This window comes from Dunckerocampus dactyliophorus, chromosome 10, assembly GCF_027744805.1.
Source record: "Dunckerocampus dactyliophorus isolate RoL2022-P2 chromosome 10, RoL_Ddac_1.1, whole genome shotgun sequence".
Lineage (NCBI taxonomy): Eukaryota > Metazoa > Chordata > Actinopteri > Syngnathiformes > Syngnathidae > Dunckerocampus > Dunckerocampus dactyliophorus.
Genome location: NC_072828.1, coordinates 14055189 through 14082089, shown reverse-complemented (window position 1 = coordinate 14082089; position 26901 = coordinate 14055189). Strand labels below are relative to the sequence as shown.

The window sequence follows — 26901 nt, the reverse complement described above, 5'->3', positions numbered from 1 at the left end:
TTTTTTTTTTCCGTTTACTCGTTTCTAACTTGGCTGGTGGTATAAAGTCAGTTGGACAACTTTGCTCGTAGTACTGAACGCGGTTCTTTTGAGAAAACTACAGTGAACAAGGCAGACAGATGATTTCCCTGTTTGCCATCACTGGATGTTTGCATGAATCACCAACTTCACACAGATCATTAAAAAAATAATTAAATAATAAAGTCTTACAGATGACTTGGACACATATACAGTACAGGTACACATATAGCTGAATAATAAACAAATATAGCAACTTCTGATCAATCTATTTCAATTTCAGACTTAGAATAATGTAACGATTTTAAGCCCCACCCAAAACACAAAACTACAGATAGGGATACAGATCATTTAGATGGAGGAACAGAAACAGATACAGACAGTGGTGTACTCGCTCATCCTTAGTAATGATAATATAATACATTTACTGTATTTATAGAGCGGTTTTACAAAAACTCAAAGATGCTTTGCATGGTAAAAGCAAACAAATGAGAGAGAGTTCAGAACAAATAGTTAAAAGTGCATACAAAAGACAAGATTAAGAGATTGCAATGTGAAGTATTACTAAATATGTACGTTTTAAAGAGTTATCTGTTGAAAGCAGTGCGGAACAAGTGTGTTTTTAAGTTCGTCTTGAAAGTGGTAAGGTCAGCAGTGTCACGAATGTGTGGCGGAAGTGACTTCCAAAGGGAACAGAGAAGGCTCTTTGGTGCTTGGTCCTAGGGGCAGTCAGGAGGTTTGTATCTGAGGAGCAGAGTACAGGAAGAGGTGTAGGGGTGGAGCAAGTCTTTCAGGTAAGTGGGGGCCTGGTTGTGGAGTGATTTATGGGTGAGTAAGAGGATTTTCAACTAGATACGGTAAGGGATAAGGAGCCAGTGGAGGTTGTGAAGGACAGGGGTGATGTGGTCTCAGTAACTGGTGTGGGTGAGGAGGCGGGTGGCAGAGTTTGGAATGTTTTGGAGTTTGTTAAGAAGACTGTCAAAGATGACTCCAAGGTTCCGGCAAAGGGGTGAGGCTGGGAGGCTGGAGTGGTCAAAGGAGAGTCGGAGGTCTTTAGCTGTAGAGGTGAGGGAGGTGGGACTTATCATGAGCACGTCGGATTTAGTACTCAAATTTGTGTGTGTTTCTGTGTATCTGAGTTTGGTGCAAGATGACTCACTAAAATCTAATGTCCTTCCCGTATCAGCACCTCAGCATGCTTCTGGCTACTCCTCTCACTATTTTTACCGACTTCTTCTGCGTAGGTATGTTCTGTTTTTTTATGTGTGCAAGTACAACTTCCTGCCTTCAGCCCTGAATGTTTCATGAGGCGTATGTATTCTCCCTTGCAAAGCTGTTCAATATTGGTGAAAATCCACACTCTGATAGCATAAATCCTTCTCTATTACAATGAGTGAAAAAAATCATATGTTATATTTGTTCTGTCTCTGTTGTGAATTAAATTTACTGTGGGTCCATTCCTAAATCTCTCTCTCTCTCTCTCTCTCTTCAGGTCTGTTTTGACGCTTTGCAGACTCTAAACAACCTTGTACCCACTGAAATCCATTCCTGAATCACCTCTACAACTTTTTCAACATAAACAAAATAATAAACACGAAAAGCCAAGGCTGAAGTTCTTCTCTCCTATTGTCGTCGGGACTAGATGAAGTGCGGAGGCTCCATAAGCTTGCTGCCCTCCATGGCCTATCACACGCTAATCAATCACACGGCTGAAAAAACGGCTGAAGAAACAAAAGTACACGGCCGCTCTGGCCAAGGTGAGAGAAAATGAAAATCTATTAAAACACAGTCTCAAGACAACCGCGGGAAATGTGCGACAACAGTGGAAATGCTCTCATTTGCGGCCCCTTGGAGATATGGCGACCTTGACATCATGGTTGTGAGGTGTGGTCCCCACCCTGTGTTTCATTTCCTGTTTGCTCACCAATCACAAACACCATCGACACTGGTGGCAACCCGAGGGAAATATTAATACCCAACAGAGATCAATAAGAGGCGCCTTTTCTTGAGATCTACACTTGCATGTACGCCATGAAGCTGTCCTATTACAACATTGTGCCGTTTGCGTGCACTCAGAGGTATGCTGTGTTTTGCAAGAGGTCTGTGCTCAACTAATTGAATTTCCACATAGGTCTTGTCATGAATCATGCTGCCATAGACCTAGACTAGTAGGAGTAGCAGCAGTTACAGTGTTGGTCGTAAAATGAATGCTAAAGCCCAAGGATAGTAATTATTATTACTGCTTATTAGCTACTGTGTCACCTCTGAAGTCCAAAGAAAGTTAGATGCAGGAATGGATCATTTGTATTCCTCTTCATTCCTATCAAAAGAGGTTTTTTTTTCAGTGGACTATTAAACCCCGAACCCCCTTTGCCGGTATTGCAAAAGTGCTTGCTGATGAGAGGTTCTGTCGGGTTTCTTTCATCTATCACGAACGTGCTCCTAAACCTGCTCCATATAGTGTTGTTTTTGGCAGCCATTTTATTTTTAGGCTTAGTTTTTTTGGAAAAAAATGCTTCTCGTTTTAGTCACATTTTAGTCCTTTCTTTATGTGATAGATTTAGTCCCGATTGAGTCAACAAATTTCAAAATGTTTTAGTATAGTTTTAGTCAGTTTAAGTGAAAAAACAAACAAACAAGTAAATATAATTTAAGTAAATAAGTATTTTAATTAAGTACATTTTAGTATTTTAACAACTAAATTGGATGAGGAAAACTTCCGGGTACAATGCTAAAAAAAAATTAAATACACTTAAAAAAAATATGTTGTAAATAACTGCATAGAATTTTATGTAAATGCATATCAATTTTGGAAATATGGGCCATTATTTTATTTTAAAAATAATGTAGTTATAAAACCCATAGTGTTTGCATGTTTATGTTTGTTGCGAGCAGTGACCCTTCCAACTTTGGTCCACAGTCCTTGAACGCACAGTTGTGCGTGCGCTAACACGCTGCACAAATAGACTACTATACTGTATTTTTCCCTTTTTTTGTTCACCTCATATACAGTGGAACCTCAGTTAGTGTGTTTTTCGGTTACCGTCCAAAATTTACACTGAACTTGTGCTGCAGTTTGCTTACATTTTCCTGTTAGCGCACTATATACAGTCTGCCCCCACAAACTCACAAATAAGCTCCTCACACTTGGCCTGTCTCCCTCCCTCTGTAACTGGGTGTTTAACTTTCTCACAGGCAGGCCCCAGTCAGTCAGAGTCCACAATCGCACATCCAGCTCAAGAATTGTGAGCACTGGGACCCCACAGGGGTGTGTGCTGAGTCCACTCCTCTACACGCTCTTCACCTACGATTGCGTGGCCTCCCAGAACAACACCAGCATCATTAAATTTGCGGATGACACTACAGCCATCGGCCTGATCACTGGTGGTGTTGAAACATCATACAGAAGAGAGGTGGCACGAGGTGGCGGACCTCATAGCTTGGTGTCGTGATAACAATCTCCTTCTCAATACGGATAAGACTAAAGAGATGATCATCGACCCAAGAACAAGGGAAAAGGAGCCGCATAGCCCCCTGTTTATTGGTGAGACTGAGGTGGAGAGGGTGAAAACCTTCAAGTTCCTTGGCACACACATCAGCGAGGACCTCACCTGGTCTCACAACACCCAACAAATTCTGAAGAAGTCCCAAAGGAGACTGTACTTCCTGAGAAGACTGAGGAAATTTGGCATGTCCACCACAATCCTGAGTTGCTTCTACAGATGCACCATCGAAAGTGTCCTTACCGCCTCCATCACTGTTTGGTACGGTAACTGTACAACACGTGATAGGAAGGCACTCCAGCGGGTGATCAAGACCTCACAGAACATTGTTGGGGCAGCCCTCCCCTCACTGCAAGACATTTATACATCTAGAGTCCTACGCAGAACACACAACCTCATCAAGGACAGCACACATCCACAACACTCATTATTCACACTCCTACCGTCAGGCAGACGCTACAGGAGTTTGAAGTCCAGGACCACAAGGCTGTCAAACAGCTTTTACCCACAGGCCATCAGGCTCCTCAACGAAGCACTCGCACACGCCCCACGCAACACACGCACACACTCATAGCACTTTAGTATTTATTTATTTATTTATTTGTATTATTTACTTGTATTAATGTCTCTTCTGTTGTTGTTGCTTAATTTATTGGTATATATGTTTGTGTGTTTATGTTTCTTATGTTCTTATTCTTTCATTTGTTTTCTTTCTTTTCTTGGGAGAATGAACAGAATAAGATTTTCATTGCATGGTATAACTGCTGTTTTACTATGCACATGACAATAAAACTCTCTTGAATCTTGAATCTATATGGTTTGGTTTGGTTTGGTTTAGTTTATTTGAACATGAAGGTTACAATGGAATACATCTCGTGAATCATTTTTTGACAGTTCCACATGTCCAAAAGGAGTAGGAAGAAGCAAAGCTTATTTAATCCTACCCCCCATCCATTCTACATCTAGTACAGTACATGTAGTTCACTTCCTGGATTCCATGTCATGTTTTCAGTGATAGTCAGGATAACACATAATAGATAACGGTGAGATAACCGTCCCCCCAAAAAAAGAGAGAACATTCATAATAATGATAATATGATGACAATACTAAATAAATAAATAAATAAATAAGAACAAAGCTTTTTTTTTTTTTTTTTTTTTTAAACACAACAAAGAAAATTATAAAAAAAAAAAAATAAATAAATAAATAGAAATAAATAAATAACAAATAAAATTTAATTAAATAAATAAAAAATAAAATAAAATAAAATAAAATAGAAAATAAAAAAATAAATAAATAAAATAAAATAACAAACCTGACAGAACAATCAGGACTCTTCTGCCTTGTATTTGGCAAACATCAACTGCTTGTATTGTTTTTTGAATTTGCTCATCTCTGTACATTGTTTGAGTTCTTTACTCAATCCGTTCCATAATTTAATTCCACACACGGAAATGCTATGGGTTTTCAGCGTTGTTCTCGCATATAAATGTTTTAGGTTTAATTTTCCTCTAAGATCATATTTCTCCTCTCTGATTGAGAAATACTTGATTAGATTTTTGGGTAACGAGTTATTATTAACTTTATACATTATTCTAGCGGTTTGAAAGTGTACTAAATCTGCGAATTTTAATATCTGTGATTTTAAAAATAAAGGGTTTGTATGTTCTCTATACTTGGCATTATGAATTATCCTGGCGTATGGCGTATGTCTTGTGGCGTTATTAATACGCTGCGTGAGTCCAACTGTGTTCTTAATGTATTTTTAGCACAAAGCATCCTTGGTTAGCATAGCTTGCTAACAAAATGAGAACCGGAACTGGAAGTCAGCTGCGTCGCTGCCTATGATGTCATCAGAGGTTGACTTCGAAAAACCGTTCCAGAAGGTCTGACTCTAACCGAAACAGACGATATGCAAAAAAAATGTTTCCATCAGAAATAATGTGAATCCAATTAGTCTGTTCCAGAAAGCCAAAAATGTTAACACAAACATGTTTTTGTAGTTTTACAATTATAGCATATACAGTAAGTACATATTAATGATGAACGAAAAGGATACACGAACATTTAAGGTTACTTTTACCTTCATCGAAGATGTGATTCTTGATGTGACTGTTCCCAAAGACATGATGTGGCAGCGAGATCAACACAGACACCCCCTTCCTGTTTTGCCATGAGTTATTTCTCACCTCAGAAACCCAAAACGGGGCCAAATAAAATTGCAAGTGCCAGCATTTTGAGAAAGAAGGTGAGAGACACTATTGAATTCAAGAAAAAAACAGGAAGGTGATGTTCGTGTTTATCTCGCTGCCACATCGCATCTTTGAGAACAGTCATGTCTTCAGTGAATGTAGAAGTGAAAGGGAATATCTGCAATTTATTTGCATTTAGAACTGCTTTACGCTTGTAAAAATGTAATTGTAAAACTACAAAAACGTGTTTTGTGTTAACATTTTGAGAGTCAACTGCTGATGACATCATAGACAGGCGACGCAGCTGACTTCCGGTTCCTGTTTCCATGTATTGGCAAGCTAATAAGATGCTAACAAAGACGTTTTGTCATTAAAAATACATTAAGGCTAACCGAGGTTCCACTGTACACAGTTTTTTATAGAGAGGTTTTTTTAGAGAGTTAATGTTTAATACTGTAGGCTCTTTATTGCTAATGTAAGAATAAAATTCCAAACAATCAGAAAAGCTAACATGGCGTGTGCATGTCAGCACTGCTGCCACTCAGCGGTAGCTGGCACATTGTCAGGCAGCCGACGACAATGCAGCGCTGTGGGAACAAAACATAATAATGTAAAACAAAGCTAGAGCGCTGAGCGACATCCCAAAAGAGTCACGGCGACGTGGTTGCCGAAAATCCACCGGATGCACGAGTTGTCTCGAGTATCAAAAGCTAAACATCCTTTCATGTATCTGGCCTACATTCTGCAACATCATCCTCATCATCCTCAACAGCCCGACAAGCACAAACTCCTCTGGAGCAATAAACAACCACATGTGGGTTAATTAGACAGCTGGTGTGTTTATGTTTCTTATGTTCTTATTCTTTCATTTGTTTTCTTTCTTTTCTTGGGAGAATGAACAGAATAAGATTTTCATTGCATGGTATAACTGCTGTTTTACTATGCACATGACAATAAAACTCTCTTGAATCTTGAATCTATATGGTTTGGTTTGGTTTGGTTTAGTTTATTTGAACATGAAGGTTACAATGGAATACATCTCGTGAATCATTTTTTGACAGTTCCACATGTCCAAAAGGAGTAGGAAGAAGCAAAGCTTATTTAATCCTACCCCCCATCCATTCTACATCTAGTACAGTACATGTAGTTCACTTCCTGGATTCCATGTCATGTTTTCAGTGATAGTCAGGATAACACATAATAGATAACGGTGAGATAACCGTCCCCCCAAAAAAAGAGAGAACATTCATAATAATGATAATATGATGACAATACTAAATAAATAAATAAATAAATAAGAACAAAGCTTTTTTTTTTTTTTTTTTTTTTAAACACAACAAAGAAAATTATAAAAAAAAAAAAATAAATAAATAAATAGAAATAAATAAATAACAAATAAAATTTAATTAAATAAATAAAAAATAAAATAAAATAAAATAAAATAGAAAATAAAAAAATAAATAAATAAAATAAAATAACAAACCTGACAGAACAATCAGGACTCTTCTGCCTTGTATTTGGCAAACATCAACTGCTTGTATTGTTTTTTGAATTTGCTCATCTCTGTACATTGTTTGAGTTCTTTACTCAATCCGTTCCATAATTTAATTCCACACACGGAAATGCTATGGGTTTTCAGCGTTGTTCTCGCATATAAATGTTTTAGGTTTAATTTTCCTCTAAGATCATATTTCTCCTCTCTGATTGAGAAATACTTGATTAGATTTTTGGGTAACGAGTTATTATTAACTTTATACATTATTCTAGCGGTTTGAAAGTGTACTAAATCTGCGAATTTTAATATCTGTGATTTTAAAAATAAAGGGTTTGTATGTTCTCTATACTTGGCATTATGAATTATCCTGGCGTATGGCGTATGTCTTGTGGTGTTATTAATACGCTGCGTGAGTCCAACTGTGTTCTTAATGTATTTTTAGCACAAAGCATCCTTGGTTAGCATAGCTTGCTAACAAAATGAGAACCGGAACTGGAAGTCAGCTGCGTCGCTGCCTATGATGTCATCAGAGGTTGACTTCGAAAAACCGTTCCAGAAGGTCTGACTCTAACCGAAACAGACGATATGCAAAAAAAATGTTTCCATCAGAAATAATGTGAATCCAATTAGTCTGTTCCAGAAAGCCAAAAATGTTAACACAAACATGTTTTTGTAGTTTTACAATTATAGCATATACAGTAAGTACATATTAATGATGAACGAAAAGGATACACGAACATTTAAGGTTACTTTTACCTTCATCGAAGATGTGATTCTTGATGTGACTGTTCCCAAAGACATGATGTGGCAGCGAGATCAACACAGACACCCCCTTCCTGTTTTGCCATGAGTTATTTCTCACCTCAGAAACCCAAAACGGGGCCAAATAAAATTGCAAGTGCCAGCATTTTGAGAAAGAAGGTGAGAGACACTATTGAATTCAAGAAAAAAACAGGAAGGTGATGTTCGTGTTTATCTCGCTGCCACATCGCATCTTTGAGAACAGTCATGTCTTCAGTGAATGTAGAAGTGAAAGGGAATATCTGCAATTTATTTGCATTTAGAACTGCTTTACGCTTGTAAAAATGTAATTGTAAAACTACAAAAACGTGTTTTGTGTTAACATTTTGAGAGTCAACTGCTGATGACATCATAGACAGGCGACGCAGCTGACTTCCGGTTCCTGTTTCCATGTATTGGCAAGCTAATAAGATGCTAACAAAGACGTTTTGTCATTAAAAATACATTAAGGCTAACCGAGGTTCCACTGTACACAGTTTTTTATAGAGAGGTTTTTTTAGAGAGTTAATGTTTAATACTGTAGGCTCTTTATTGCTAATGTAAGAATAAAATTCCAAACAATCAGAAAAGCTAACATGGCGTGTGCATGTCAGCACTGCTGCCACTCAGCGGTAGCTGGCACATTGTCAGGCAGCCGACGACAATGCAGCGCTGTGGGAACAAAACATAATAATGTAAAACAAAGCTAGAGCGCTGAGCGACATCCCAAAAGAGTCACGGCGACGTGGTTGCCGAAAATCCACCGGATGCACGAGTTGTCTCGAGTATCAAAAGCTAAACATCCTTTCATGTATCTGGCCTACATTCTGCAACATCATCCTCATCATCCTCAACAGCCCGACAAGCACAAACTCCTCTGGAGCAATAAACAACCACATGTGGGTTAATTAGACAGCTGGTAATTAGAGCGGGAAGACGCGGATGGGGGGGAACTTGGGGAGAATTTTAGGACGATAATCGCCAGTTGGCCTAAAAACATTGTGGTGTGATGAAGAGTCAAAAAACACATCTGATGTGTTTGGGTGAAAAGTTGTTGAAAGAAGTAGCCTGTCTGTCATTAGATGTGATTAACGAGGTCAGGCAAATTGACGTCGGCTGTTTGAACCGTGAAAAGCATGAAAACATCAGCCCAGATACAGAGCTCTCGTGTGGATCCCAACATTCTGGCTTTTTCACTTTGAGTCCACGATGCTGACGCAGTAATACTCACAAGCCATGGCAGCGAGGCACCACTTACTAAATATTTATCATGTTTTCCTCAGTTTAAGGTAACATTTCAACATCGAATGGCACTCAGTAGACCTCACTCAAGGCTGAACACGCACAAATTGGAAATATTTATAAACACCTCCGATGCTAAAGTTGGCTTATTAAGCTTCATGCATTATTTATTGAGATATTAAGGGAAATGTTTGAAAAGCTAAATCTTGCAAAACTAAATGTAAAAGGGTTTTACTTGGCCTACTGTATGCCCCACCCAGCTACAAAGTTTTGTTAGCATAGATTTTGCATAATCCTGCTTGCTAGCATACCCTCACTAGCAAAAACAACCCTCTTTAACTTTAAAAACAACAAAATGCATTCCATCAGGCATCCACTGTGTCATGTAGCAGTCTACTTTCTTGCTCACGGGAAAGGTTGTTAGATGACACGATTGTACCATTTTTCATTCTGGGGCAGGAGAAGCGCTAACTAGTGATGTGCGATGATTTCCTTTATGATCTGAGTAAAGTTCAGGCTGGTATCAGCGATATCGATCCCATGCCGATATCGCAAATACACCTTGTGTGTATGTTACATTTTAAAAAGTAGTGTAAAATAGTGTAGTATATTGTAAAAAGTAGTGTATTTGAAGTAAAAAGTTGTGTATTTGAAAAAATTCAAGACATGACAGTACAGTCGTCCCTCGTTTATCATGGTTGATGGCTTCTAAACCCGACCACGGTGTACATTTCAATAAAGTAGGATTCTAAATATTTTATTTTCATAGTCAGAGAATAGAAAACTTGTTTATAACTTGCTAAATATAATTTTTAGCATCATTAGAGCCCTGTTGACATGAAATAACACCCCTATAGTCACCTTTACACTTATATTATCCAATACGGTAGACGTAATAATAGAAAATAAGCCATTACATAAACAAGATACTGTAAGATAGACTCACACATTAACAGAGTACTTCCTGGTGGCCATTGTCTCATCAGTGTAACGTTACTGACACATAGAGACCAGTGTAGAATGCTACTCTACTGCCGCTCACGATGCACTTCAATCTCTTTATTAGCAGAGAACACATATGCAGCAAACATTCACACAGGAGCTGCTGTCGGCCACTCTCTACACTGCTAACCTGCTGCTCGCACTTAGCTAACAATCAACTCTAACTTCTTAAGTCCCGCTTCTTAAAGGCGCACACAAGTCACAGACATTGAAGCTATTACACTCCATATCACGTCTTTTGAATGCCTTGTAGTTACATTTTCGTTCATTTAGCCATTTTTATGCTTGAAAATGCTTAATTTAGGCCATGAATATATAGTTTGCTTAAATATGCTTTTTTTTTTTTTTTTTTTTTACTAATAATAGATAATAGAATAGCTAGATAATAGATAACCATAATAATCATATTCAACCATGAGTACTCCAAAAGAGTACAAGTTTGTACTTTTGGATGCCAAAAGAGTACAAGTTCGCACTCTTTTGTACTCAGGCAGAAGAAAAAGTAGTTCCCACCAACCGCATATCATTTTAACAAGATATCAATAATTTAGTTACTTCACACTGTGTTATTTGGATTTCAGAATCAATTTTAGACCATGAACATCTGGTATCGGACGTGCCAATATTTCAGTATTGATCCGCACATCACTGGCGCTAACGTCCGTGGGAAAAAAAAATGTTGAGCGCCAAATTTGTGTTTGTCCATTAACAGGCTACTTCCTGGTTTAAAGAAAATGATGGTGCCATTTTTGATTCTGGTGCGAGGGGTGGGGGAATGCTCAAATGCCAAAAAGATTTTTCTGCAGTCAGCAAATGATGTAGGACTTCAGGACCATACCATTTCTGATTGTGAAGTGGAAACCGCTTTGATCATGACTCAAGAGTGCTGCAGTTTCTCGTCCCGAATGTTAGACTACTTCCTGGCCCAAGAGGGTTGACGAAAGGTGGCAGGAATGTTTCATTTTTAATTCTGAGGCCATTGAACAGTTCCCATCATCCATCCATCCATTTTCTATGCCGCTTCTCATTAGGGTCTTGGGTATGCTGGAGCCTATCCCAGCTGACTTCAGGCGACAGGCAGGTGACATTACCTTCACACGGTATGCAGTCAGCCATGGCTAACATGACAGTGAAAAAAAAAAGTTCTCCCATTCTGTGTGGAAGTGGTATGTTTTTGGCTTCTTGTTACTTTGTCCTTCTTCCCCGCTCCCTTTGAAACACAGCGCAGGCTTGCGTGACTATTGTAATAAAACACATTTAGTTTTTTCCTTTTTCATTATTTATTTTGTTTTTTCAGCATCTCGATTCACACTCCTTACCAGAAGGTTGTAGTAATGCACACCATAAGTTGCTTACCAACCGCCAATAAAAAAAACAAGTAGAATAAGAAGAGACGCAGAAGTTAACGCATCGCTAAGCAGAGACCAAGTGCGAGTGTAAAGTGTTGAGTGTGTGAAAATGAGTGTAGTTCCAATGCTGAGAGTGTTGGTGAATCAGCGACTAACTGCGGCAGTTGAAGAAATATTTGCAGCGTTTGAAAGAACGATAGCGGGGTACGAGGAGGAACTTTCTCGTACAAAAGAGGAGAACGAGCGACAGCGTCAAGGGCTGGACGGCCCTTGTGTGTGGCCCCCACGCGCTTGTACGCATGCCTGACAACGTCGGGGCATGCTCCTAATGAGACTACGGATGGTGTGCTGGGGGATTTCCTCCCAGATCTGGACCAGGGCATCAATGAGCTCCTGGACAGTCTGAGGAGCAACCTGGCGGCGCCGTATGGACCTAAACATCATGTCCCAGAGGTGTTCTATTGGGTTTAGGTCAGGTGAACGTGGGGGCCAGTCAATGGTATCAATTCTTTCATCCTCCAGGAACTACCTGCATACACTAGCCACATGAGGTCGGGCATTGTCGTGGACCAGGAGGAACCCACATCCCACTGCACCAGCGTAGTTTCTGACAATGGGTCCAAGGATTTCATCCCGGTACCTAATAGCAGTCAGGGTGCCATTATCTAACCTGTAGAGGTCTGTGCGTCCTTCCAGGGATATGCCTCCCCAGACCATCACTGACCCACCACCAAACCGGTCATGCTGAATGATGTTGCAGGCAGCATAACGTTCTCCACAGCATCTCCAGACCCTTTCACGTCTGTCGCATGTGCTCAGGTTGAACTTGCTCTCATCAGTGAAGAGCACAGGGCACCAGTGGTGTAGTTGCCAATTCTGGTGGTCTATGGCAAATGCCAATCGAGCTCTACGGTGCTGGGCAGTGAGCACAGGGCCCACTACAGGACGTCGGGCCCTCAGGCCACCCTCATGGAGCCTGTTTCTGATTGTTTGGTCAGAAACATTCACACCAGTGGCCTGCTGGAGGTCATTTTGTAGGGCTCTGGCAGTGCTCATCCTGTTCCTCCTTGCACAAAGGAGCAGATACCAATCCTGCTGAGGGTGTAAGGACCTTCTACGGCCCTGTCCAGCTCTCCTGGAGTAATTACCTGTCTCCTGGAATGTCCTCCATGCGTCCAGGTACCGCAGTGATGCCCTGGTCCAGATCTGGGAGGAGCTCCCCCAGGACACCATCCATAGTCTCATTAGGAGCATGCCCCGACGTTGTCAGGCATGCGTACAAGCACGTGGGGGCCACACAAACTACTGAGAATCATTTTGAGTTGCTACAATGACATTTTAGCAAAATGGACCAGTGTGCTGCATCATTTTTTCCACTTTCATTTTTGGGGTGTCTTTGATTTCCCCCCTCTATAGGGTGATCATTTTCATTTCTATCAAATTATGTGGCATCATTTCGTTACTAATACATCACCCACTTATTATCAGGAAAGATATTCGAGGTTCATTTTTCCCCCCGTTTAGATCTGATGTGTTTTCTAAGTGTTCCTCAAATTTTTTTAAAGAATATATATATATATATATATATATATATATATATATATATATATATAATTATAATACACACAATTTGTCTACTGTTATTTATGTATTATTCTGATTATCATAAAAAACATGACATGGAATGCAGGAAGTGAACAAGTATTGTACAAGATGTGGAATAGATGGGGGGTAGGATTAAATAAGCTTTGCTACTTTCTACTCCTTTTAGACATGTGGAACTGTGAAAGGATGATTCATGAGATGTATTCATTGTAACCTTCATGTAAACTAAACCACACCACATGAGAATACACACTGGGGAGAAACCATTTTCCTGCTCAGTGTGTGGCACATGTTTTAAAAAGACATGAGAATACGCACTGAATAAAAACCATATTCATGTTCAAGTTGCTACAAAAGCTTTAATAACCAATCAAACCTTGTACAACACATGAGAAGACACACTGAAGAAAAACTACAGTATATTCCTGTTCAGTCTGCAACAGAAACTTTTCTCAACAACAATCACTTTCAGTACACATGAGAACTCACTGATGAGAAAGTGTTGAGTTGCAGTGTGTGATGAAAGATTCTCTTTAATTGTATGAATGCAGCAGCAGGAAAGGAGGAAGCCTCCTATCACAAGACGCTTGAGTGTAAATCCCACAACCCCCCCCCAAAAAACCTCCATGCCACGCATGACTGGAGCCACAGAGGGATAGGTTAGCTGTCCCGCTGTTCAATCCCTCCTGTGCATCAAATGTGCACTGTGAGCTGAACAGGTCAAAGGAGAGAGTGAAGAAATGTGTTAAGTCAGCTGATCAAGTCAATGTTTGGCATGAATACGTGCTGAGGAAAGATGTTGGAGGATGAGAAAGGTCTGAAAGTGTTGATGCTCCATGGTAAGATTTTGTACTTCTGAGCTATCGACTCTCCATTGGGCTTGTGCATTTTTACTGCCGTCTTTAACTATTTCACAGAAATGAACCGTTAATATTTAAATCATACAACTCCCACGGTTAAACTTTTTTCTCATAAGTTAAAATGCTCATAAATTAGGCTAAAATTAATTTAGGTTCACTTTAATAGCATCCGTTTTGATGGTTTTCAGTGTTGCATTTAATTCTAAGGCAGGGCTCTCAAACTCGCGGCCCACCAAATCGTATCTTGCGGCCCGCGACCGGAAATCAAAGATTTCCTGCATCCCGCAACATCCGGGCAAGCTCAGTGTTACTTCCATACTTACAGGGCCAAGTAAACACCAACACTGAACTAACAGTGGTGTTATCACATGGATGTATTGTGAGTTGTATCGTATCGTGAGGTACCCTGAGATTCCCAGCCCTACTCCCAATACTTGATGTGGCCCAGCCCCACCCAGACTCTACCTCCACTGGCCCCAGTGAAATTGAGTTTGAGACCCCTGTTCTAAGGTATTTTCCTCATGTTAGTTTTACCCAATTTCTCCTTAAAATATGGCTGAAAAAAAGTCATATTCCATAATATCTCTATGCATAAAGGATTAGCTGGCTAATGAGATATTCATCAGGAAATTCCATTCTTTTTATGTGTGACTCTTGTACAACTTCTTATATCCTTTTATTCCACTTTCATTGCCCATTGTTATCCTTTTAATGGCCTGCTTTCATCATTTTTAGTGGACTTAATTGCGTCAACAAACTTTTCCCACAGGGAATAATAAACTAGAAGATTAAAAACAAGTCATGTTTTGCTCATTTGTTATAAGTGCATGATTGTCTTTTTTCCCCCTATCATTTCCAAACGTGTGTACAAAGTGAAGTCCATTAGTATTTATTACCTTACTATCACTAAAGGTTACATTTTCTTGCCGTTTGTTTCAGCAAAAATGACTTTCCAAACACATTTCCACAAACCTTTGTAGAGGGACAGATGTATGGGCCAAGGAGGAAGCCACTCTATTTTGATGTAGGTCTGGATAAAAGTGCAAAAGGTCCAATATTTATATACACTCCTTATCAAAATTTTAAGAACCGTTTTAAAAAATTGCAAGAATTGATATTTGGTTTTTGGATCCTAAGGAGGTTTTAAGTGGAGCTTCCAAATACAAAAAAGAAACTGGAGTGAGAAAACATTTGAGTAAGCAATTTATTGTAAGCAAGCATTAAAATGAAATGGGCTGTTCAGCTGATTAAAAGACCAGACCTAAAAATAAAAAAAAATAAAAAATAAAAACCCGAGACCAGCCCTAAAATTGAACTAAAATGTTCCAAAAAAGATCTGAGTAATGGATAACTGCGCCATTTTTGTTAATCACCTCAAAAAATGGTTTGGGCATGCTTGATACCAGTGTTTCCAGGAGGCAAGTGGGAATGTTGCTCCAGGTGGTGAAGGTGGCTTCATGGAGGGCATCCACTGTCTGGAACTGATGTACATTTCTGTAAACTTCCAATCCATCCCCAAATGTTCTCAATTGGATTTAGATCAGGGGAACACGCAGGATGGTCCAAAAGAGTGAGGTTATTCCTCTGAAAGAAGTCCTTTGTCAGGCGGGCATTGTGAACTGCAGCGTTGTCCTGTTGAAAAAGCCAGTCATTACCACACATAACAGGGCCTTCGGTCCTGAGGTAGGATGCCCCTTGCAACATCCCCACATAGCCAGCTGCCGTTTAACGCCCCTGCACAACATGAAGCTCCATTGTTTCATTAAAAGGAAAAAGCACCCCAGATCATGGTGGTGGCCCCTCGACTGTTCCATGTGGAAAACATCTCAGGTGGGATCTCCTTGTCATGCCAGCAATGTTGGAAGCTATGTAACCCTCAAGGTTAAATTTTTTCTCAGAGAATAAAACTTTCTTCCACCTTTCAATGTCCCATGTTTGATGCTCTCCTGCAAATTCCAAACAGGCAATTTTGTGGCGTTGAAGGAGACGAGGCCTTTGAAGAAGTCTTCTGTTCTTCAAACCCTTAACCTTCATTTGGGCCAAGGATGGTCCCGTATGTTGACAGCCAACTGGATCGTCCAGCTCAGGGCAGGTCCTGTGATTGGCTGGCGACCACTCCAGGGTGTACCCCGCCTCTTGCACAAAGTCAGCTGGGATAGGCTCCAGCATACCCCCGCGACCCTACTGAGGATAAGCGGCATGGAAAATGGATGGGCTCACGGCCAGTGACATTTTTGTGTATACCACTTGACTTATTCCATAACCCTCAGGATCTTTGAAGACGTTTAAAATGACTGTCTTACTGCATCCAACCTGAGCAGCAATGGGGATCTGCGAGAAGCTTTGCTGATGCTGCTCAACAATCCGACCGCGTTGAAAGAGAGAAAGCTTTTCAACTGGTCTTAAAATGTTGATCAGGAGTGTCTCTTCTTCATTTTTCAGTTCATAATGCAAGAGATGACAAACTCCAAGGAAAGGCATGATTTGAGGGTGAACAGTGGGGTTCAGATCTACAAGTAAATTAGGATTGTTCGGCGAAGTGCTGTGCTCAACTCAGTGCCATTCTAGTTGTGTTCATGTATATTACAATTATGCTTCATTCAAATGTTATGCATTGTACGTACATGTATACAGGCTATCATCCATACATAGAACGGATGATAGCGGCATAAAACCGAAGACAAGTGCTTCCGACCTCAGGACGGACTAGGGCACAACAGAGCACACAAGATAACAAGCAGCAAAAGCCTTCAAGTCCTGCTGGACTGACGCCGGAACGGCAAGCGACATTAGTTGGGGTAAGAAGCTTGAAGAAGTTGCTGACCAGCAGTTCTGACCATGAAATCAATAATCCTTCATTCAAACTGCTGATTGTGTGGAAACTCATTGTAGATGACTTGTGTCTTGAAGGAAATGAGGCAAAACACTACTACACAACTGCCTGGCTAGCACCAGCAGAGTCCCTGTTGAGTCGGTCTCAAAAAGTCTGCTGTCTAAAGAAGTACAATGTGAGGCCGCGTTGAGTAACATCCACGCATGGGCACGACTCCTCCGGTCACAATGGCATAAGCAGGCGTCACTACTGCACAAGAGGGGCTGACAGTGCTTAGCTCCTCTCCAGAAAGCCAACAGAAACCAGAAGGCAAACAAAAACATTCCAAAAACAGTGCAAGTTTACGCAGACATTAATCACTACTCTAATATAAACCACATAATGGGTGGGGAAAATCATCAGCTGGAGCTCATACTCAAGTGTGAATAAAACATAGCTACCGTATTGCACTATTCTTTACTTATTAGGAGAGTCTTGACTACAGCACCTCTTTTCCTGCTCCAGACAATGATGGATGCTCTGGATGCACAGGGACAGCTGGTAATCAGGCAGGCGGTAAAGCGATACATGCTGAATGAGCCTTTTACCGTAAGTGTGTGTGGAGGTTAGGAAGTTGACAGTGTCACATTGTCATGCAGAATATAATAGCTGTTTGATGAGGGGGGTGAGGGTTTAGTGACACCTGCTGCCATTTATTTCAGGTGTCAGCAAGTTCTACATTGTTCCGTTTGAGTAGTGTGTGTGTCAGGGGTTTTGCATTTTTTTTTTTTTTTATATAAACACTACAGGTTTAACTGCCTCTCTTTAACAGCACACCTGAGGCCGTGCCTTACATTTACAGCCCTCGACTGTCACCTTGCACTAAAAAGCATAAAAAAGTGCCGCTTCTCCTTTAAAAAGTCGCCTCCAGCTGGCTACAAAGACCAAAGACAGAGGTCGATGCTCTCCCAAGGCTGCCTCAACCGTGCAGGCTACACTTCAAAACGCTTCAGACAGCCATCAAAGCCCCCCAGAGACCACCAGGGCTTCCAACACACACAGAAGCATCAAGCATACTTGACAATAATGTGCCGTTTTGGGTAAAGTGGCGGCTGCCTGTGCACCTCAACGTCAGAAGATGACAAAACATCTGAGAATGAAGGAAGTCAAAAAGTTGCACTAGCCAGGAGTTTAAATAAAGCTCAACTAAACCACAGTTGAGGTAATTACAGTGAACCCTTGTTAATGGCAGTTAATTGCTTCCACACCCAACCTTGATAAGTGAATGTCCACAAAGTCTGATTTCTTATAAGTGAAATATTTTCGTAGTTGTGGCATAGAAAACCTGTTTACGACCTTAATGTTTAATATTAGAGCCCTCTAGACATAAAATAAAGACGGACAGGAAGCAACATCAGATGTTCTCCTCTAAACGTACTAACCATTAGTAAAGCAGTTTAAAGGTTTACTGTTAGATTTTCTATGCATGCGTTTTACAGTAAGAGATAGATCACGTCGACTTGCATGCTGAATATCAAAAAGTGGACATGTCAGGAGAATAAAGGTTTACCTACAGCCTTCATTAGTCACCTTTTTGGGGGGGGGTGTAATCAAAAATAATTATACTTTACACTTGGATAGTTACATCAAACGTTGCCCATGTTTTATGGTTACAGTACAGATTAATTCCCATCTAAAAATATAAAATGTGGCTCAGTGGCAGGATTTTGCTCAATGATAAAAATCACAATCCTCTTGAAAGAGGACACCAGCAAGACTGCAAACTTCAGGAGCCCCAAAATAGCTCTTGCAGTTAGATAAGGAGCTGCTAATTTCAACAAGAGAAGAGAAGACCCATCCTATAGGTCCAGTTTAAGCGTGCTGGGTTATAGCAGACTAATCTTGGAAGCTTCCGACAGCCGCTCCAATGTAGATCATGTGTACATAACAGGAAAAACAATTTGTGCCATGTCTGATGAAGTGAAAGCCACTCATTCACTGGGTTGTTGCTAGATCGGCCTCGGTCACTGTCAAGAGGTTCTTGGATCCATCCTGCTGCTTAAGCACCATGAACACACCTCAGTCACTCCACAGATGGCTTACAAAGAGGTGCAGAGAAACGGCTGATTCAAACCATATAGATCAACGTGGCAACATTAAAAACATGCAGCAACGACGCAAGAAAGCCAGTTTGCACAGCTCAAATACAGTAAACATGCATTGCAAAGCCGTGTTAGTTTTTCACACACACACACACACACACTTGATGCTGCACCAATTGCCAAAATGAAAAATGCATCCAAAAGTTGCACAGCTTGCAGCTTTTGGAGAAATCTAAACTATTACCGCCATCTAGTGGTACCACAGTAAATGTTTAAGTGCTCAACTGCAAATCTGGGATTGTGGCAGCACATTCAAGCGCTTAGAATAGCATAAACCCAGCTGCAGATAAATTAAACTTGTCATAAAAGCTATTGCTACTTGAATCAGTCTGGAAGTTTCAAAGCATATTCCACATGTGTACAGTATCCAGTTCTTTGATATTACTTGAAGGCTTTTTACCACTTTAAAACATTTCTCACTGCGACTACACAGAGCATATGAGTTTTAAATTCAATAACTTTTATTGCAAATTAGAAAAATGACATCAATATAGAAAAAGACAACTTTAAACATCAGGACAGGGGGGTTGAGGTGTGGGCAGCTGAGCATCCTGCAAATGTGAAGCTGCATTAGTCTTGACAGTTTTAAAAAAAAAAAAAAAAAAAAAAAAAAAAAAAGACTTAATAAGGACAAGTACATCTTACTGTGTTGACATCTTCAATAATGACCATGCCTTTCCCATGAATTTCGATGTCACTTTCTGTATTGTTGTGAGAGCAGTACTCTTCACTCTCCGTCTCTATAGAACTGGGCTGGAAAATCATTTGGCATGAAAAGTTGCATTTTGGGACACCCAGACACATCTTGCAGTAAACCTCAACTTTACTAAAAAAAAAAAAAAAAAAAAGCAACCACACAGTAACATGCAAATATTCACGTACTATTACCGTTAAGGATCTCGATAAGGCAAAAAAATGGCATGCAAAAAACTAACCTCATAGTCAGGATCCTCCTCAGGACCTTCATCAGCGAGCTCCTGATTGAGCGCCTCCACCCAGGTTTGATGCTCCTCTTCATCATCATCATCATCATCATCATCCAACTCATCCTGTTTCCTCTTACTGCCCTTTCCACATGGTTTAGTGGGAGAGACTCTTACTTCTGGTGAGGAGGACAGAAAAGGCTTCAATTTAGGGACAACCTAAAATTGACCCCATTTCCCCTGTTTTGTTTCTCCATCGGGGGTCTCACACTCAATCGGCACACCATTTGCAACTCATGCTACCATATTTTGTGGACCCTACTTGACAAAGTTTGGCGTTAGTGCGGCCCATGTGTCCTGGGTGTTTATGAGTGTACTGTGACTAAATGGATATCGAACTCTTAACATTGAACCCGATATACGCTCATTTTTAATTACAAGTATAGCCGCTATAAACTTATTTCAGTGTACCTCCTGCCTTCCAGGAGGCACTCCTTGTGAGAATGGCAGAAAATTGAGTGAAAGTCACAGAAAAGAAAAAAAAAAAAAAAACACACAAAACATTGCATTAATGGTGGTGAAGTTAGATGCGCCAGCATAATGGAAATAAAAAGTGTGGACCCACTTTGGTTTTCATAGCATGGATGGCCACAATATGCAAGAAGTGTCTTAGGAAAGCACGGGCGGCACGACATTCACACAGCCACCAAGTTTGTCACCACCCTCAAAACTGAAATGTTGATTTTTCTATTCAAATGCTACAGTATATGTTGTGTTGGTCGAGACAAGTTTAGTTTACTGCTTTTATTGTCAACATGCTGCTCAACCTGATCTGGATCACTCTTTCCGGTGATTACATCACTACTATACTACACTAAATATTTTATGCTTCTACTTAATAGATTTGATCTACGAGGGGCATGTTTTCTGAATGAGTAAAATAATGTCAGACACTAAAATAAAATCCTGTTATCGCAAGTGTTTTTGCAATATTGAAGTTTGTACTCTTGTTAAAATATACAGCAAAATAAACTGAAATTGTTTAACCCCATCACAATATTAGTGTGACATGTATTGCGAATCGTATCGTGAGATTCCCAGCCCTAGTTGTGTATATTAGTGTACTTTAGTGCCAAGAGATGGTCAGAGGCACTTCAGCTCCTTAATAGTGAATTGTTGTACAACGTAACAATTAATGCATCCATTTTCTATGCGGCTTATCCTCACTAGTGTCACGGGGGTATGCTGGAGCCTATCCCATCTGACTTCGGGCAAGCAGCAGGGTACACCCTGGACTGGTTGCCAGCCAATCGCAATTAAAAATGTCCTCTGATTTAAGCCTCTCAAATGTGATTTTTTTTTTTTTTTTTTTTTTTTTTTTAAGTCATCCATGAAAGAAAACGTACAGTATTTGTGTTTGATATTCACATACAAGATTCAAGAGTTTCATTGTCATATGCACAGTAAAACCGGTAGTTCTACAGATAGCACTACTAACCTGGTGAGAGGGAACGGCCGATGCCTGTGGAGAGAGGGTATCCCAGGGCGCCCTGCACCCAGCGGGGAAGGATGTTTAACAGCAGGCGGGTAACCGGGTGCAGGCGCTTGTGGCCTGCAAGGCTCTGGCGTCCAGGACTGGAGATCTGGACTGTCTTTTGCTTGGGCTGCCTGTAACCCATAACCCACCAAAAAAAACGAGATGCACGGACCTACGAGTTGGATGGGAAAAATTTACACAAATTGGTAACGTTACATCAATTCCACTGAACAGTAGTTTACATGTACCTCATTTTAATGGCATTGAATTGAACAAATGTCAGTCAGAAATGCAATAAAAATCAAGAAGTGCAACAAAAAGGTGAACTTAAGGTTCAAGCATTCATGTTATTGCACTTGAATAAAATTAAAATTCTCCAGAAGTTACCATACTGCTAATACAAAATATAAAAACCAGAGCATACTTTAAATACTCAATGACAAAGAATCACATACAAGTACCACTTAACGGATTCTATCAAGAAAGTGAAATCGTCGCATATTGTGACGTCATATAAATGAGACTCGCTAAAGTGTCAGTTTTCGCCCCAAAAGAAAAACACGTGAATTCCCAGAAAGCCAGCATACATCTCAGACATGTAGACGAAAGAATGCAGGATCTAAAAGATGTAAGATTGTTTTAAAGACGTGTTGACTTTCTAATAAATCAAACTTTACAGCATAGTTAATTCAAATTAGGCGGCACGTACCACGACGCCAAATGGCCAGAAAAGGCCCCGCAGCACGGCGCGAAGCAGTCCATCTCTCTTCACCTCCACTACACCCTGTTTAAAGAAGGGAAAACAGCAGTTAAAACAACACTAACTACTTAAGAAGAGAGCTGGTGGTACCTCGGTGCTCTCGCTGTGTTCCACTGCTTCACCATGGTGCTCACTCGTCATTCTGTTGGTGTGCTGGACCGGGCCGGCCTGCCGAGATAATGGCAGAGACGCTGAGAGAGAAATGCTTTTTTTTTTTTTTTAAATGGTGGGTTACCAAATATCTTAAATGTACCCAGAAGCGCGCAGCCAGCAGCCAATCACAGCACACACACTCACCGGTCGCAATCAGCGCCAGCCTATCAGAACACGGCAACAATTAAGCAGCCAAATGCCGACTTGCACGTGACAGACCGACGTCTGGTGTCATACCAGGAAGTAGTGATTGTAAACAATTCACGTATAGACAGAAAGAATCATTGGCGATTTCTCTAAAACTGCCCTAACCCTAAAATGTTGAAATATGCACTGTTGTGTGTACATTTCATAGGCTAAATGTGCGCTACAATACCTCGATCCTTTGTTCAGAATCAGTTACTTAATCACATGTAACTGACACTACTTCCTTCTCATTTATCCCCGCAGCGCCACGGCGCTTTTACACAGTCACTGACTTCGAAGGGGAAGCTTAGGGCGCGTTGTTCCACTGTGCGAAACTGAACGGTCATTAGATAAATGCTAGTCTTTGTCCAGCCCATCGGACGCTCAGCGTCTCTGGGGCACTGATCTGAATTATATATCTGGATAGCTCATACGTCGCACGCCGCTGTGCAAGCCGCTGAAGCCACAGAGACGCCATCTTACCACTCACATTTCGACTACATTCGCACAGCGTACATAGTGTACAAAGCAGATGAAGAGGCTCGCAGAACATCTATATTTTAAATTAAAAAGCGGGGAGATTCTCCATAAACACATACACTCACACACACAAACAGAAAAAAACAACAACACTGAAACAAAACCATATGCTCTGGGTAAGACAATACGTTGTTTGCAATCTCAAACATACCGGTATGCATGTTCAGTAATGTCATTTTCCAGAACATACCATATGAATGAATCCTTTTACGTCAGTCATTCAGCAGCAAAAAAAAATTGTTGTTTATCCAAATGAAGGGTCATGCCAGATCAATTGTATGCAAACTGGCTTGCTAACTGCACTGTATACAATGCCTGGTAAGCATCATGGAAGCACTGAGATTCTCCCATTCCTTCAAGTAACGCAACCTTCGTCCCTTGAAGAAATACATATATCATGATATAACAAAAAAGTAAATTTCTTCTTCGCTATTATAGACCTATATAAAGATAAAGATAGATAGAACATTTTGTTAAATATGTGAACACATGATTCACATAATAATCAAAAACCTTAATATGCTTTTTTTATGTATGATGCTGCTTGCTTCTACGTTTGCTGAGCCCAAAAAGATCAAACAAGACACTGCACTCTAAAAACTGAATCATTTCAATGATTGTGTAGTCTTTCTATTGTAAATCAAATTATTTTTTTTATATTAGAACATATTTTTACATTTATTGCATTCTGAACTGCAAAACAAATGGTTTTTACTCTCATTGTATTGTGCAAGCATACCTAATGTTGTGGGCATTGAATTGTATCATAATTCCACATGTTGTCGAAAGTATGAGCGCCTAGCGTTTACGCCACAATTGTCTTTTATTTTATTGTTTATTTGATGTGGACATCACAATTACATTGAACAAACCAGATGCATTGTTTGAGTGTTTTAGCACATGCGCTAATTCGCAACACTTGTCCACAGGAAGCTTGAAACATAAAATAAAAAGTAATATGAATAAAAACAGAGAAAATGAGCCCAAAATGTGTGAGGATATTGTTAATGTCACAGAAACATGTTAGGAATCAAGATAGTGCATGATATGTTGCTTGCAGTTAGGTTTGCTGAACTCAGGAAGGAAAATACTGGCTCCCGAATTGCACAATGACACCGCAAAGTCCCACCAGGAAGTAGTGATTGTAAAAACTCCACGATAAATTGATCCATCTTAATTTTTTGAAGCAACATTTCACAGGCATACCTAATATTGTGGCCGGTGAATCATATAATTCAGCGAGCGACCAGGCGCAGCACGTGTTGTGAGCATTAGTAATAAATGAATTCATTAATCAAACGATAAATGAAAATGAAGTTGGTCATTTTTCCAGCCGCGATATATTGCCATGTGCATGCGTGTCTGTTCTCCTCATCTCTCGCCTCCAAACAGGCGCAATGAGGGTTCACTCTGTGCTTGTTTTCAGCCCCTTTGCTTCATAAAAAACAGCTTGAACGAAGTGAGTCCTCTAATCAGTCATACAGTCTCTGTGAGGTGAGGCGGGGCCACTAGCATACACACAGCAGAAGAGAGGACTGAGGAGCAATGCAAGCAAGGTAATAGAAGTTAGGAGGAGCAAATATTAGACCACCCTTGTTTCTTCAGTCTATTGATCCATTTGAATGCCTGGTACAACTAAAGGTACATTTGTTTGGACAAATATAATGATGGTAACAAATACAGCTCATAAGAGTTGAATTGATGTCTAGCAACTTCCATGGTTTTCTTGTTAATAACCAAAATCACAAAAGTTCTTACATGATAGCTATAGCATTGTACTGCCAAAAATTGCAACTCTTATTTTTGTTGTCATTTGTCCAAACAAAGGTTCCTTTAGTTGTATCAGGCATTAAAATGAACAAGAAACTGAAGAAACAAGGGTGGTCTAATCATGTTTTCCAACACTGTATAATTATGATATATTATCATGACATTAGTGGCTAATTTGGTCTCAAAATAATGTTGACAATAATATTGTTTATACGATCATTTGAAGGACAATAAACATTGGACCTATTATTAAATTAAAAGGTCTGTGTGTCCAGTCATGTATTTTTTAATTGTACTTTTCTTAAAAATAATGTCATCGCTAGCGCCTAGCGTAGTCGCATTTTTTTAATCAAGATAGTGCATGATAGGCCATTTGCTGCTGTGCTGAACACAGCAAGAAAAACCCATAATTAGCAAACATCTGCAGACAAATAGAGATATATGAATATTAAGAGTCATGCTGGCATCATGTCATCTACGTTGTTATGTTTGCGTCATGTGCTACGTTGGCTTGTTGTGATGTGGTTGTTTTTGAAAATGAGGATTTTTGGAGCATGACTGAAGAACACTGGAAATGCTGATTGGCTTGTGTACTTCATGCTTGGACCCCAAAGTAGAAGCTTCATTCATGCAGCACTCCAAACCCTTGTTAGCATATGAAGAGGTTGAGGCGAGTGGTCTGTCATTATACGTCCATTGTTGACATGCTCCCCTAAAAGGTGACCATTTCCGCCTCTGGCTTTCGTCACATGTACGTGTTTATGGAGGACAACATATGGTAAGTGACAAACTATTTAAGCTCGTAGCCGCCACTATTCCTGAAGCGAGACGGCGAGAGATGGCGAGGAACGCAGTCACAAGGACCTTCAGCATCGGAGCCATCAGCAATGCAAACAGTGGTGACCAGTCAGATGGTTACACCACATCACGCAGGCACAGCAGCGCAGGTGTCCGTGCACTTCTGTGGGCAACGAGCAAATCCTTCGGGTGTTCTCTGGGATCGAGCCGAGAGAGCAGCTTCCCAAACATCCTCACCCCTGACAGCATCCCTCAGTTCACCATTCCCAGTCTGCTGGTGCAGAACGGATTCAGGTTGCAGGAGAGCGACGTGGAGCCTCAGGAACCGTTGGAAGAATCAGGGAGTCCCGGGAGCGAGTCTTCTGCATCCTCCTCTTCTTTAAGGTCAGGCTTGGAGGTGTCGGACCGCAAAGCCGAACGCAGCATCTCAGTCCCATTGACCCAAAGGAGGAAGAGCTGCCTCCAGAGGGAGCTGTCTTACCAATGGTTGGGAGCTGAGGCCCAGCACTGCTTGGACCCAGCCAGCAGGGCGGCGCTCTCCCTGCCACATTTAACCAAGGTGACCACCCCTTATGGCTTCATCACCTTGAGCCAGAGCCCCCAGATGGCCAATGAGGAGGAGCTGCTCTTCCAAGCCGGGCTGAGGCGTTCCAACACGGTTGAGGCGAGTCCTCGCGATGCCTCTGAGGACATCAAAGAAAACCCACCTGAGGCCAGCAAGGACTCTGAGGCTGACAGGATGTCATTTCCATCGCTTTCTTCATGCAGACGTGCAGACAGAAAGCTGAAACACCGCCTCTGTGTGGCCATAAAGAAACGCATCCCCTTTTGTCACTAACCGTCTCAACTGAGTTCATGTCTGAACTGACTAAAAGTGTGTTCTTGTTAGTGTGCAAAGACAAATGTGTCATATCCATAATAAACCAGCAACCCGAGCTACATTGCCGTGTGCCTTACTTGTCAGCCACACTAATTCTATTTTCATTCAGTTTTAAAAAAAAGTTTACTCCAGCTATTCTGCTGCATTGTGTTTGCTGGTCACATGATGAGGCGTTCAAGTACACTGCAAATATGCAAATATTACCTAAGAGTTACCTCTTAGATAATATTTGCATAATACCGAAGGAATATGCTGCATATTAATCAGCCTCAGTTCATTGGTTTCTTTCCATTTCAGGTATGGGTCTCTCAGCATGAACACACAATGATGTCA

The 26901-nt window shown here is 40.6% G+C and overlaps 1 protein-coding gene and 1 long non-coding RNA gene across 2 annotated transcripts; one reads left to right on the top strand and one right to left on the bottom strand.

Moving 5' to 3' along the window:
• Nucleotides 1-889: 889 nt before the first annotated feature.
• On the top strand, nt 890-4330 carry LOC129188861 (uncharacterized). Its single transcript, XR_008572705.1, has 3 exons — nt 890-1083; nt 1205-1262; nt 1511-4330. It is a non-coding gene; the product is annotated as an uncharacterized LOC129188861 (long non-coding RNA).
• Nucleotides 4331-19427: 15097 nt separating this feature from the next.
• org (oogenesis-related gene) lies at nt 19428-23321 on the bottom strand. Its single transcript, XM_054790526.1, has 7 exons — nt 23311-23321; nt 22332-22409; nt 22191-22265; nt 21443-21653; nt 19957-20123; nt 19667-19774; nt 19428-19572 (listed from the first exon to the last, which is right to left on the bottom strand). Exons 1-7 carry the CDS (start codon nt 23311-23313, stop codon nt 19528-19530), a joined length of 687 nt encoding a protein of 228 aa, XP_054646501.1. The 5' UTR covers nt 23314-23321; the 3' UTR covers nt 19428-19527.
• Nucleotides 23322-26901: the final 3580 nt, after the last annotated feature.

Coding starts and splice junctions, on each gene's coding strand:
- org (XM_054790526.1), bottom strand. Junction 20,124..21,442: donor CGGCCGTTCCCTCTCACCAG/GTTAGTAGTGCT, acceptor CCTCCTCACCAG/AAGTAAGAGTCTCTCCCACT. Junction 19,775..19,956: donor AGGAGGATCCTGACTATGAG/GTTAGTTTTTTG, acceptor ATGATTTTCCAG/CCCAGTTCTATAGAGACGGA.